The sequence below is a fragment of the Hyla sarda genome, chromosome 2 (genome assembly GCF_029499605.1).
Source record: "Hyla sarda isolate aHylSar1 chromosome 2, aHylSar1.hap1, whole genome shotgun sequence".
Lineage (NCBI taxonomy): Eukaryota > Metazoa > Chordata > Amphibia > Anura > Hylidae > Hyla > Hyla sarda.
The window spans coordinates 393,065,273-393,078,990 of record NC_079190.1 but is presented as its reverse complement, the minus strand read 5'-3'; the positions used below and the strand labels follow the sequence as shown (position 1 = coordinate 393,078,990).

The 13,718-nt window shown below is 42.5% G+C and overlaps 1 protein-coding gene across 1 annotated transcript in view; it reads left to right on the top strand.

Annotated features, from left to right (window-relative positions):
- PITPNA (phosphatidylinositol transfer protein alpha) overlaps positions 1–10,683 on the top strand; it is a 64,814-nt gene extending 54,131 nt beyond the window's left edge. Inside the window, exons 10-12 of the mRNA XM_056558679.1 lie at positions 2,232–2,354; positions 5,657–5,723; positions 9,244–10,683. Of these exons, the coding sequence (XP_056414654.1) occupies positions 2,232–2,354; positions 5,657–5,704 (171 nt within the window). The 3' untranslated portion in view covers positions 5,705–5,723; positions 9,244–10,683. The remainder of the gene's footprint in view (positions 1–2,231; positions 2,355–5,656; positions 5,724–9,243) is intronic.
- Positions 10,684–13,718: the final 3,035 nt, after the last annotated feature.

Genomic DNA, 13,718 nt, shown 5'->3' with positions numbered 1-13,718 from the left:
CTGAATTTAGGCGCACGTCATGTTCACCAAAATTTGTTCTCAAACCCGACCATCACTCCATTTTCCCCAAATGAACCTGAAAAAAGGGGCATGATCCCTGTAAAAGGGGTGCGAGCCCAACATATTTAATAAGGTTTCCACATAAAATGTGGTGGATTTGAGCTCTGGAAAACCAACAGTTTAGAACTGTTAGGGGGAAAAAAAAAAAAAATAATAATATTATATATATATATACATACACACACACACACACACACTTAGGGCTGGGTGGTATACCGGTTCATACCAAATAACGAAATTTTTGTGCTGCACGATATGAATTTTTCCCCATACCGCAATACCGGTTTGGCCCCTCCCCCTCGGGAATGAATTAATCAGCCCAGCGCTGCGCTGTCCCCACATCGGGGAACTAATCCTATGTGACCTGCGAGTGCTGTTCTGCCCCCCCAATTAACTACTAGCCCAACCCAGCGCTGTCCCCATCAGGGTACTACTCACATTTCACCCGCATGCACTTCCCTCCTCGTCCTGTTTGTTGCGCCCGCTGGCGCTGACACTCTATACCAGTGGTCTCCAATCTGCAGACCTCCAGACGTTGCAAAACTACAACTCCCAGCATGCCGGGAATGCTGGGAGTTGTAGTTTTGCAACATCTGGAGGTCCACAGGTTGGAGACCACTGCTCTATACTGTATGCTGTATCCCTATGCCTGGGCTGCAAAAAATAAACAAAATAAATTTTAACTCTCCTCCCGTTGGTCCGGTACCGGCCTCACTTGTTTCCTGGGAACAGGACCGTCGGACAGCCGTTAGCCTATCACCGGCCGCAGCGATGTTCCGCCTCAGCCGATGATAGGCTGACGGCTCTCCGACGGTCCGGTCTCCAGTATAAGGCCAACGTAGGTGCGTTAAAGTTTATTTTGTTTACCTTTTGCAGCCCGGGCATAGGAATACCGCACAGTATAGAGTGTCAGCGCCGGCGGCCGCAACAAGCAGGACGAGGAGGGCAGCGCTTGCGGGGTAACATGTTAAAAAAAATACTGTGATACAGACATTTGGTCATACCGCCCAGCCCTAACTACACTCTTAGTAAATCGACCCTAATGTTTGATACATCTCCAGTACCAGGTGTGTCCATACCAGTGCTACATGCTGACAATATGGAACTGGGACTGAGTGATGTGTCGCTGATCCAGTCTCCAAGTTGTACTCTATAAAACAATTCATTGATCGGCAAATCCCTTTAGACTTGTTTGTTCATAATTCATATTTTGCACTGGGCCTTAAAGGGGTTATCCAGGAAAAAACTTTTTTATATATATCAACTGGTTCCAGAAAGTTAAACAGATTTGTAAATTACTTCTATTAAAAAAATCTTAATCCTTTCAGTACTTATCAGCTGCTGAAGTTGAGTTGTTCTTTTCTGTCTGACAACAGTGCTCTCTGCTGACACTTCTGTCTGTCTCAGGAACTGTCCAGAGCAGAAGCAAATGCCCATAGCAAACCTATCCTGCTCTGGACAGTTCCTGAAATAGACAGAGATGTAAGCAGAGAGCACTGTGGTCATACTGGAAAGAAATTCTAAAAGAAAAGAATATACATCCCAGATTTCCAGCCCAGTTTAGAATCAAATCCCCATAGCAAACCTCTTCTAAACTGGGCGTTTCCCGAGACATGTGTCATCAGAGAGGACTTAGACAGAAAAGAACAACCTTAACTTCAGAAGCTCATAAGTAATGAAAGGATTAAGATTTTTTTATAGAAGTAATTCACAAATCTGTTTAACTTTCTGGAGCCAGTTGATATATATAAAAAAGTGTTTTCTTGGAATACCCCTTTAAATATAAATGATTTAATTCAATACTGCAAAAACTGTACACAATGACAAAATGATGAAGAAAAACAGGTGTTTCCTGCTGTTTACTGACTGCAGATTTCTGTCTAACCTGGTTCGCTTTGCTCTTCTGTAATGAGTGTCTTAGCTTATTTTACAAGGATGTGTTTTAAAATAAATAAGACAGGAAGCACTTCTATTTCTTGTGCCGTGTCACATGTTCCACATGGTGATGGAGACTGGGGTTCTGGTACCCTAAGGGTCCAAATTTATGGACCCTAATATCTGCTGAAATGTCTTTATGATATGTTAAAATATAAGTTTATGTCGAATCCCCAATTCATTCTCAGTGCACTGGAGCATAATATTTTATCCTCGCAATGTTTTTTGTTTTTCAGCAAGAAAGGCGGTTGTTTACAAATTTCCATCGACAGCTTTTCTGCTGGCTGGACAGGTGGGTGGAGTTAACAATGGAGGACATTCGCAGGATGGAGGAAGAAACCAAGAAAGAGCTAGATGAGGTGATGTGATTGATCTCTCGGAGATAAATCCTAGGCTTTTCTCTGCCAGATTCTATCTTATCGTTGCATTCTGTTTTGTAAAAAAATTCATTCAGAAAGTTTTCATACCCTTTTATTTTTTCACATTTTTATATGTTAAAGCCAGGTGATAAAGCAATATAAAAAAAATGTTCCCCCCATCATTCTGAACTTAAAGGGGTACTCAGGTGGAAAACCATTTTTTTTAATCAGTGCCAGAAAGTTAAACAGATTAATAAATTACTTCCATTTAAAACTTTTAATCCTTCCAGTACTTATCAGCTGCTATATGTTCCACAAGTAGTTCTTTTCTTTTTGAATTTCTTTTCTGTCTGATCACACTGCTCTCTGCTGACACCTCTGTCTATATCAGGAACTGTCCAGAGCAGGAGCCAATCCCCATAGCAAACCTATTCTGCTCTGGACAGTTGATGACATGGACAGAGGTGTCAGCAGAGGGCACTGTGGTCATACTGAAAAGAAATTCAAAAAGAAAAGAACTACCTGTGGAGCATACAGAATCTGATAAGTACTGGAAGGATTAAGATTTTTAAATAGAAGTAATTTGCATATGTTTACCTTTCTGGCACCAGTTGATTTAAAAAAAAATTGTTTTCCACCGGAGTATCCCTTTAATACCCCATAATAACAAAGAGAAGTATTCAGAACCTTTACTCAGTACTTAGTTGTAGCACCTTTGCTGTCAGGTTGCATGGAGAACGTCAGTCAAACCATTTTCAGGGCTTTTGTCAGGGCTCTGGCTGGGCCACTCAAGAAAATTAACTGAGTTGTCCTAAACTACTCTTGTGTTGTCTTGGCTGTGTTCTTAGGGTTATTGTCTTACTGGAAGGTAAACCTTCGTCCCAGTCTGAGGTCCAGAGCACTTTGGATCCAATTTTCATTAAGAATATCTTTGTACTTTGCTCCATTCAGCTTTCCCTCAACTCTGACCAGTCTCCCTGTCCCAGACGTTTAGACACCGCCCCCCAGCATGGTGCTGCCACCACCAAGCTTTACTATAGGGATGGTAGTGGGCATGTGATAACCATCTGCACACAGGATCTTTGGACCTAAGCCAGAGTTGACCATTGTGTTCATGGGCATCTCTCCAACCAGGGCCCTTCAGCCCCGAGTACTTAGTTTGGTAGGGGAAGCATCTCTACAGAGTCCTGGTTGTTACAAACTTCTTCTGTTTAACAATTATGGAGGCCACTGTGCTCTTGGGAACTTTAAGTGCAGCAGACATTTTTTTGTACTCTTATCAAATCTGTGTTTCTACACAATCCTGTCTCTGAGCTCTGCAGGCAGTCCTTTTCACCTCATGGATTGGTCACCTCACATTGTCAGCTGTGAGACCTTATATAGACAGCGCTCTTACCAAATCCTGTCCAGTCAACTGAATTGACCACAGGTGACTCCAGTCAAGGTGTGGAAACTTCTCAGATGATCAAGAGAAATGGGAGGAGCCGGAGATGAATTTCAAGTGTCATAACAAAGGGTCTGAATACTTATGTCCATGTGAGATTTTTTTTCTTCTTAAAGGAGATGTCTCATGTAGAAGAAAAAATACCTAATGTCCAGGCTGCCTGCAAATAAACCTTCCACTGCTTCTCCAGTGTCCCAGTCACTCGCTCCACTACTCCGCCATCTTCTTCTTTCTGGTCCTCTTGGTCAGTAAATTGCCAGCCGCAGTGATGTCCTGCCTCTGCTGGTGATAGGCTGTGCGGCAGGGTGATGCATTGAGCTACGCCATTGGTCGCCTAGGCTCAGTGCAGTTACACAGTTGCTCAGACTATTGCCGGCTGAGGCAGGACATCACTGCGGACTGCGATTTGCTGACCAGCATTGTGTCATGTGCTGAAAAAAAATCATATATTGTGGCTTATAGTCTGGTCCATGCAGACATGAGGACACACACAATCTTAAAAATAAAAGATATAGATATACAGAGCTGATAAATAACATTGATGCCTATGTCCATATCCTCACATATTAACCAGAACTTAAGAGATGATAAATATGTGATTCAGATTCCTGACATTCACAATATAAATCTGTTAAAGGGGTACTCCGCTGCTCAGCATTTGGAGCAAACTATTCTGAACGCTGGAGCCGGCGCCGGGAGCTTGTTACGTCATAGCCCTGCCCCATTATGCCCCACCCCCTCAATGCAAGTCTATGGGAGGGGGTGGGGCATAGACTTGCATTGAGGGGGCAGGACAATGACGTTACGAACTCCCGGTGCCGGCTACAGCATTCGGAACAGTTTGTTCCAAACGCTGAGCAGCGGAGTACCCCTTTAAAGGACTAGGGGGGGGGGGGTGATAAGATGTGAAACTGCTTTTTCACCCTTTTGGTTGGATCAAAATACTCCCTATAATAACATCTGAAAACCTGTTTTCTCTCTCCTTCTATGTCCCCCTTAGGGTATGTTTACACGATGGAATTTCCGTGCGGAATTCCACATTAGACTTCCGAATTGGAGATTCCGCAGCAGCAGAGTCGCATTGATATGGGATTCTGCTGCGCTGTGCACACGGAGGAATTCCAGCAGCAGCAGATGTTTCTTCTGCGGAAATCCCGATTCTGGAGTCCGCAGAAAGAAGTCCATAGGAGTTCATTCTGTGGAGTCCTAAGGAAATGCATTGCTATCTGAGACGGCGCATTTCCTAGTGCTCCCAGCACCAACATGTTCTGCCATGTGAACAGAGCCTTGGGGTTATAGGAGGGATGTAAAGCTTTTTACCCTGCTCCTAACTGCACAAGAGCACTGCTCCTGAAATAAAGTACATAGCGCTTTACTGCTGGTGTCATCTGAAAGCTAAGAATCAGAGCTTTGAGCATATTAATCTAGTTGTGGCTTCTGTGCTGTTTCTGAGATTTGCCCTCAAATCCAATTATGTAATGAACCTCTTTGGTGCTCTGAGGTTGTACCCAGCCACTTAGTACCACCACCACACACATACCACCCCCGGAAGGTGATGCTGGTAACAGATTCCCCTTTTTAATTAAGAAAAATGTTTCAACACAGCAAGTATAAAACATATCTGTAAAAGCCTTTTAAAATCATCCTAGAAATCGGTGCATCCTAAAAACTGAAACCTAAACCAGCCATAAATTTATAATAAATCGGTCAGGCTGTCGAAGGCCATGCCATTACAGCTTAAGTCTCTCTTTTTTTTTTTTTTATTTTTTTTTTTTAAGAAAAGTGGCATGAGTAGTGGAAACATTTTTTTTTTTTTTTTTTTAGTTATCTAACTCTTACCTTGGTGTTTCAATTTTAGATGAGAGAGAAAGATCCAGTGAAAGGCATGGTGGCAGCAGATGACTAGCAGTGGCATATTCCGTTCTGTAAGTATATGAATGGTATTAATTGTAATGCTGACCTTTGTCCTTAACTTAGAATAAAACAGAGCTTATTGGGCCACTTTGTTTTAATGGTCATCTTGCTCAAAAAATAAGGATGTGTTGTGAACTGGCAGATTTTATTTCGAAATAGCAGCAGGTTTCCTGCTGCGAGTTCGAATTGAGTCGGGCCCTCCCCGGCAGATTTTTTGCAGCAGACTCCATTGAAGTCAGTGAGGTCTGCAGCGGATTTTTGGCAGCAGAATTTTTGCCATGGAGAGCCCGGCCTGATTCAATCTTGCTGCGGGAAACGCGCTACTATCTTCTAATGAAATCTGCCTGTGTGACCAAGCCTTAAATGGGCACTGTCAGATTTTGCAATAGCTTTCATTAGAAAATTTTCAGTATTTCATACTGAAAAAGCCAGTCAAACAACTGCCCCCCCCCCCCCCCCCTGCTTGGATACATACTAGTCCTGCTGTGTCCATGCATCATCACCTATGTCATGGACACACTTCCTTGATTGACAGCTGTGAGCGCAGGGCTCATATCTGGAGGAAAAATCCTCCCACTGTCATCTTGTGTCCCGCTACTGTCAGTGAGGACAAGCTGGGAGTTGTAGTTTTGCTAATGCTAGAGGAGATGTGAGCAGACAGCATACTGAGGGAGGGGGTGGAGACCTGAACAGTGAGGCCATGCCCTCTCCCTTTGAGAGGAATTCAGACTAGTGAGCTAAATTAAAAGTGAAATAAAAAAAAATAAAGGTGCTAGACACATAAAAATTAGATGTACGTGGTCAGGATTAGGTACTGAGTGATATATTTAAAAAAAAAAATTTTGTTGGATCTGACGGGTACGCTTTAAGGGTATATTCAGACCTGTACACATTTGATGCTGCAGCTTTAACACTGTGTTCAGTCATTTAGTTTACAATGAACTTTGCAACATAAGATCTGCACCTTCAAATCCTGTGCATCAAATAGGCGCAGGATACTGTACTTGTGAATACATCCTAAGGCTATTTTCACACTCCAAAATGTCCGCACCGAAAATCTCAGTGCGGACATTCTGCAAACTGCGGGGGCCGGTCCGAAAATGCGCTGCCTCCATAGACTGCAGTGCATTTCTGTGCGGAGTCTGCAGAAAGAATGGACTTGTCCATTCTTTCTGCTGACAGCGAAATCTAAATTTCCTGTTGATGTTTCTGGCATGGGAATTCTGTATTGCATATGACAAGCTGCGTTTAATCCCTATATTCAAGTTATGTGATTAAATAATTTTTTTATCAAAATAGAATCTTATCAGCATTTTCAGTCCGTTTTTCCTTTTAATTATGTCATCCAGATTAATGGATCGAGAATCCATTGTTGATATGAATGGGAAAACATTTGTTTACTTTACAATTTCATAAGATGAATTTAAAAATGTTCTGGGATGTTCTCTAAGATATGTAGTTTTTGTGTGCTGAAAATGTGTAGGAGTACAACATTTATTAAATGGTCACAGAGCATTTGATACATTTTGTGCAGGTCACATTTTCTGAAATTCCTCTCTTCACATACACGAAAAAGCTAAGCTAAGTCTGGGCTGGTGTAGTTTTAGAGACTTTTCAGTGGCTTTGTGCCTATAATGTGCCTTTTCACAAAAAGGCGCAGTTCATAAAACCCTTCCATATCATGTGTATTGCCAAAATAAGTGGATTGCAACTCAAAATCAGCAGAAATGTGTAAACCAAAAGGCGCAAAAAAAAGTGCAAATAAACCCTGCTTGCGCCTTTTTTGCACCTTTTGTAGACACAAAAAACAGTCTAAAGACAATGATAAATGTCCGCCAATGTATGTAATTAATAAAATGAACCTATTTGGGTCATGTAACAAACCAGAGCCATTAATTCTGTACTGTGACCCCTTACTTATGTTTTTAAAGGGGTTATCCAGGTTTTATTAACTTTCCCTATAGTGCATTTGATGCCAAGTTATGTCTTAGTTAAAGGGTACCTCTCATCAAAAAAAAACTTTTGATATATTATAGATTAATGTATGCAGAATAACTTTACAATTGCATGTTATTAAAACATATGCTTCTTTCTATTTAATTTTCCACTTTGAAGAAATGACCACTAGGGGTCTCCCTACCAGTCCTGGCAGCAAGCATTTCAGACTCATGCTGGAGTCCTAAACACTACAAGCTGCCAGTCTGCTTTGTTCACAAAGGAGAACACTCAGAGCTGCCAGCCTGCTTTGTTCACAGCCTGCTTGGCTGTGAACAAAGCAGGCTGGCTGCTCTGAGTGTTTAGGACTCCAGCATGAGTCAGAAATGCTTGCTGACAGGACTGATCGGGAAAAATACAATAGAAAGAAGCATATTTTTCATTAACATGCTATTGGAAAGTTATTCAACATTCATTAATCTAAAATATATCAAAAGTTTATTTGATGAGAGGTACCCTTTAAAGGGGTACTCTGGTGGAAAACAAATGTTTTCAAATCAACTGGTGCCAGAAAGTTAAACAGATTTTTAAATTACTTCTATTTAAACATATTAATCCTTCCATTACAGAAGCTCAGTTGCTGTATACTACAGATATCCTACAGAGAAATGTGTGAATTTCTTTTCAGTCTGACTACAGTGCTCTCTGCTAACATCTCTGTCCTTTTTAGGAACTGTCTGGAGCAAGAGAGGTTTGCTATGGGGATTTGCTTCTAATCTGGACAGTTCCTGACACGGACAGAGGTGTCAGCAGAGAGCACTGTTGTCAGACTGAAAATAACTGCATCATTTTCTCTGTTGTATACAGCAGCTGATAAGTACTGGAAGGATTAAGATTTTGAAACAAAAGTTATTTAAATCTGCTTAACTTTCTGGCACCAGTTGTCCACTTGTTTTCACCTGTGTTCCCCTTTAAGTGCTTTACTTTCCTTCCATGTGTGGGTTGGATCAACCCCTTTTTTGTGATTTCGTTGCAGGGGGCTTGGCATCTTTTTATCTTGCATGACAAGCCAGCCCCCTGATGACGTGTGTGTGGTCCAGCTGTACCTGCCACCTCGCCGACATTTAATGCGTCTGCACTACTGAAATCACATGACAGCGGAGGACGTATTGAACGTCGGCCAGTAATTGTCACTCTTCTGGTTCTGCCCTGGACCACACGATCAGTGAACAAACTTGCTGAAACAATTGTACGTTTTTGGCGGGTTCACACTGTGCTCTCCAGTTTTGAAAAAGTTGGCAAAGCGCAGGGAAAAGGAGCCTGGACACTGTGACTAGCAGAAACCTATGCCGGCTCGGAGTCCCATCTGAAGCACATTGGCGCTCTTATTTAGAGGCCAGCGCCACTGAATAAATATGCCGAAAAGAACAGCATGTGATTCGCCGGACTTAGTTAATTCCCCTATGTCTAAATCTTAGACATGAGAGCTCAGCCCATTTTAGAGTCCTGTAAATAGTATTACAATATCAACCAAATATTAGCAATTTCTGTTTTATTAAGTGTTTTTTTTTTGTTTTTTTGTTTTTTGTCTTTCAGTCTTGAACTTAAGTGATGGGCGGGAATATCCTGTACTCCGGTCCTGATGGATAGCTCACTTCTAGATCAAGTCCACTACCTGTTTTTGCAAAAGATTTTAATCTCCCCTGTAGTTTACTCTAGGCACCCTGTAATATTGTGAGCTAGTAGTCCTATAACAAGCAAACGCTATGATTCTCATACCTGCGTGATGAAGGAGCTCACTCCTCAGGTGCATTGTGTATATACTGTATTAACAAAGCCCTCTGCTCTTATATTTTCATCGTCCCCAGAGAGTCTACTGAGCAACTCTTTAGGTTTTTTTTTTTAGTTTTTTTTTTTAGTTTTTTCTTAAAACTGACATTTAAATTAACGTCTTGTGATGATTGTGAATTGCAAATAGTTCTGTTATACTTATTTGACACATGAGTTGCTATTGGAAACAGTGATCTTATTTCATGGGGTGGTCCCAGTACAGTGAGTACCACAATCCCAATGTACCTACAGGACATCTGAAGCTTTGTATGAAATGAAGACCTCCATAGCAGAAGTATATCCTCACTGTTTTGTATTCTTAGATTCGATCAGTTTGTGTCACAATTTACAATGATGTAAATAATTGCAGACCTGATGGTTTATGTTCTGTAAGACAATCCAGTTCCTCGATTTGTTCTGCTCTTAACATTCCAAACGTTCCTGTGTTGTAACCGTGCTGCCCAACTAACCCAACTCCCAGCATGCTCCGCAAAAATGATGTGGATTCTGTAATTAAGATGTATTATCATAACATATTTTCCTAATATATATATATATATAATCATGTATATACAATGCAGGTAAAAAGGTATCCACATAAGTTAGCTTCTGCTTAATATAGATGGGACATGCTGGGATTTGTGGTTGGACAAAACATGTACTTCCACAGGCAGAAAAGTTTTTAAGCAACAGACAGTTGTGCAATAACCCAGATTTGTGTTGAATTTTGCAAAGCTTTTGACTATTTACCTTTCCATCCCTTTCAGTAATTGTGTCTGAATTGTTTCCAAAACGTCTTTACTAAGTAAATGATGTAGATGTTAGCCCCGAAGAGTTAGCCAGATGCTTTAGACTTTGTAAAAAGTAGAACTGTTTGAAAATAGTAAAGCTGAAGAAGAAACCGTAAAGTACAACTAGGGCTGGGCGGTATACCGGTTCATACCGAATACCGACATTTTTGTGCTGCACGATATGAATTTTAACCCCTACCGCAATACCGGTTGGGCCCCTCCCCCTCGGGAATGAATGAACGAGCCCAGTGCTGCATTGTCCCCAGGGGAACTAATCACAAGTCACCCGCGAGCGCTGTTCTGCCCCCCAATTAATTATCAGCCCAGCGCTGTCCCCATCGGGGTAAATACTGACATGTCACCCGCATGCACTGCTCTCCTCACTCTCATGTTTGTTGCGGCCGCCGGCACTGACACTCTATACCAGTGGTCTTCAACCTGCCGACCTCCAGATGTTGCGAAACTACAACTCTCAGCATGCCCGGACAGCCGTTGGCTGTCCGGGCATGCTGGGAGTTGTAGTTTTGCAACATCTGGAGGTCGGCAGGTTGAAGACCACTGCTCTATATTGTGTGGTATCCCCATGCCCTGGCTGTAAAAAATAAACAAAATAAACTTTAACTCACCTCCCATTGGTCCGGTACCGGCCTAATCTGCTTCCTAGTGAATGGAACGTCGGAGAGCCGTCAGCTTATCACCGGCCGCAGCGATGTTCCGCCTCGGTCGCTGATAGGCTGAGCCCACTGTCATGTAAGAAGCCGCCCAGAGCTTCTTACATGACAGTGGGCTCAGCCTATCAGCGACCGAGGCGGAACATCGCTGCGGCCGGTGATAGGCTGGCGGCTGTCCGACGTTCCCGTCCCCAGCGTAAGGCCGACGTCGGAACATGCGTGAGTTTATTTTGTTTACCTTGTGTCTGCGCCGGCGGCGGCAACAAACAGCACGAGGAGGGCAGCGGGTGACATGTGAGTATTTACCCCGATGGGGGCAGCGCTGGGCTGGTGATTCATTTTTGTTGGGGGGGGGGGGGGGTGCAGAATAGCGTAGCGCTGGGCTGATAATTAATTTGGGGGGGGGGGAGGAAATACCGTTATATACCGTGGAACCGCCGAAAGTTACAAAAATACTGTGATACGCAGATTTGGTCATACCGCCCAGCCCTAAGTACAACTATTTTATTATATACATAACAAATGTTTGTCAATGGTTCAGAAAGACTGCTTGTACAAGACATAAGGCCTCACCCCTTTTCTAGCCATTTGTCAGTTTTATTATATTATTGGGTCCTTTGAATGAAGGACACATTCACATTACAATAAAGCTGTACAGTATGTAGCGCCCTACTGGCAGCAAGGTATGGTAGTGTACCCGTTGCAGGCCCATTTAGTTTATTGGACCAAATGTTGTCAGTTCACAATACAGTAATGCTGTAATACAGGTATGGTAGCGTACCTGTTGCAGGCCCATTCAGTTTATTGGATCAAATGTAGTCAGTCTGTTAGACTCCGCTTTTAGTCTCGCAAAAAAGGGCACATTCATAATATGGACTGAACACAGTTGCTAATAGATGAAATGGGTACAACTTCTACTAGTATGCCAACCTACACCATAAACATATGGCACTTGTGTAAACGCAGCGGAAGACATGGAACTCAACAAGGTAGCAGGAAATTTTGCCCTTGTTACTCGTAGTAACCAATTACAGCACAGCATTAATTTTGTATTCTGCTCTCAAAAAAACTAAAGTTGTTCTAGGATTGGTTGCTACGGGCAACAAAACCTTTTTTATTCATAAACCTGTCCCATTGGGCCTCATTCATCAAAACCAGCTTTTACCTAGTTGCCCAGATCGGCATCCATCTTCAGTGAATTGCGCGCGGGAGGTGAGCCTGCCGGCATAATTTGAATATTCATTGTCGCAGGTCATGTGATAGCTGTGCCGACTGAGCGCTCACGTCACCCTTGACAATGGATGGTCAAATTTAGCCGATGGGCCCGCCTCCAGCGTGCAATTCACTGAAGATGGATGACGATCTTCGGAGTGACAGATGACCGGAGTGCTGGTATGTATATAACCCATTAACCTCTCACCGGTCTCCTGTTCACCCACACTATAACCCAGTCTACTGGATTTAGTGTGGGTGGACAGATGACTGTTTTCCTTTAAGGGTACGTTCACACATACAGGATCCTGTGCAGATTTGATGCGCAGGATTTGTAACTGCAGATTAGAAATTGTGCTCAGTCATTTGGTTTACATTGAAATCTGCAGCAGAAAATCCTGCGCATCAAATCTGCGTACGTGTGAACGTACCCTAAAACTGCTTTGAGAAAGTGAAACCTGCACTGTGATTGGTTGCTATGGGTTACACAGGCACTTTTGATGAACTGAGGTCCATTATGTTCTGTTACATGACAGAACCATTGGTATAAAGACGAAATAAAATGCCCAAAATATGCCATGTCCATTAATGTACTTGTGCCGTTTTCCCCTGTAGGCAGATTGATATATGGGCCCTAATAAATCTACTAAATTATGCATCACCAAGGCTGGCAAGTTGTGGCTTCAGGTTGCTTGCGGTCAGTGCCCCAAAAATAAATACAAAATTTTAAAAAGTTTTTTTTCATATACTTGCCTATTCCTGTGCTCTCAGGGTGCATTGTACTGTATCTGTATAGTCCCATGAGATGTGACCAGCATCCTTGCTGTGTAATGTTATTGAACACAACTTATTTCTTCAATTAGCCAAAAAAGCACAAAACTGAGACAAACCATCTGATCATGGAGATTAGGGGTACAGGAATAGGGGAGGATTAGTTCAAATGTGTTTAAAAAGTTAAATTTTTTGGGGGCCATAAAAAGCAATTGTATCTTTGATAAATGAAACGGCATACATCCGCTTCTTGTGGCGGGCAAGACTGTATGGTTTATTGTAAAAGTGTTTAATGTATGGTTTTAATAACTGTAAATAATGAAATAATGTGTGGCTCTCATAAGGTACTCATGGAGACGTATAAGAAAACCTATCATTGGACCCACTCCCCTTATTTATTGAACAACCAGCACATGCATTTATTAGATTTCATACCACTCTGCACCAAATGTAAGGATATATTTTTGTGAAATGTTATTTATAAACGTCTATATTCCATCAGCCACTACAAAAAACGAAATCCACATTTACCTCAGACAGCATTCCTCATATTTTTGGTTGACAGGAAAGCAGCTGCTTTTTTTTTTTTTTTTTTTTAAGGGTAACTTGATAAATAAAAAAAGGGGATAAGTTATAGATCGCGGGGGGTCCGAGCGCTGGGACCCCCCGCGATCTCCTGCACGAAGCCGCGGGGGGTATCTCTATGGGGTACATGGAGTGGCGTGTCGGCCGGTGCTCCGCGCGGGGTCGGCACGCCCCCTTCCACCTGACTGCCAGTGCCCCGTGCAGGAGATCG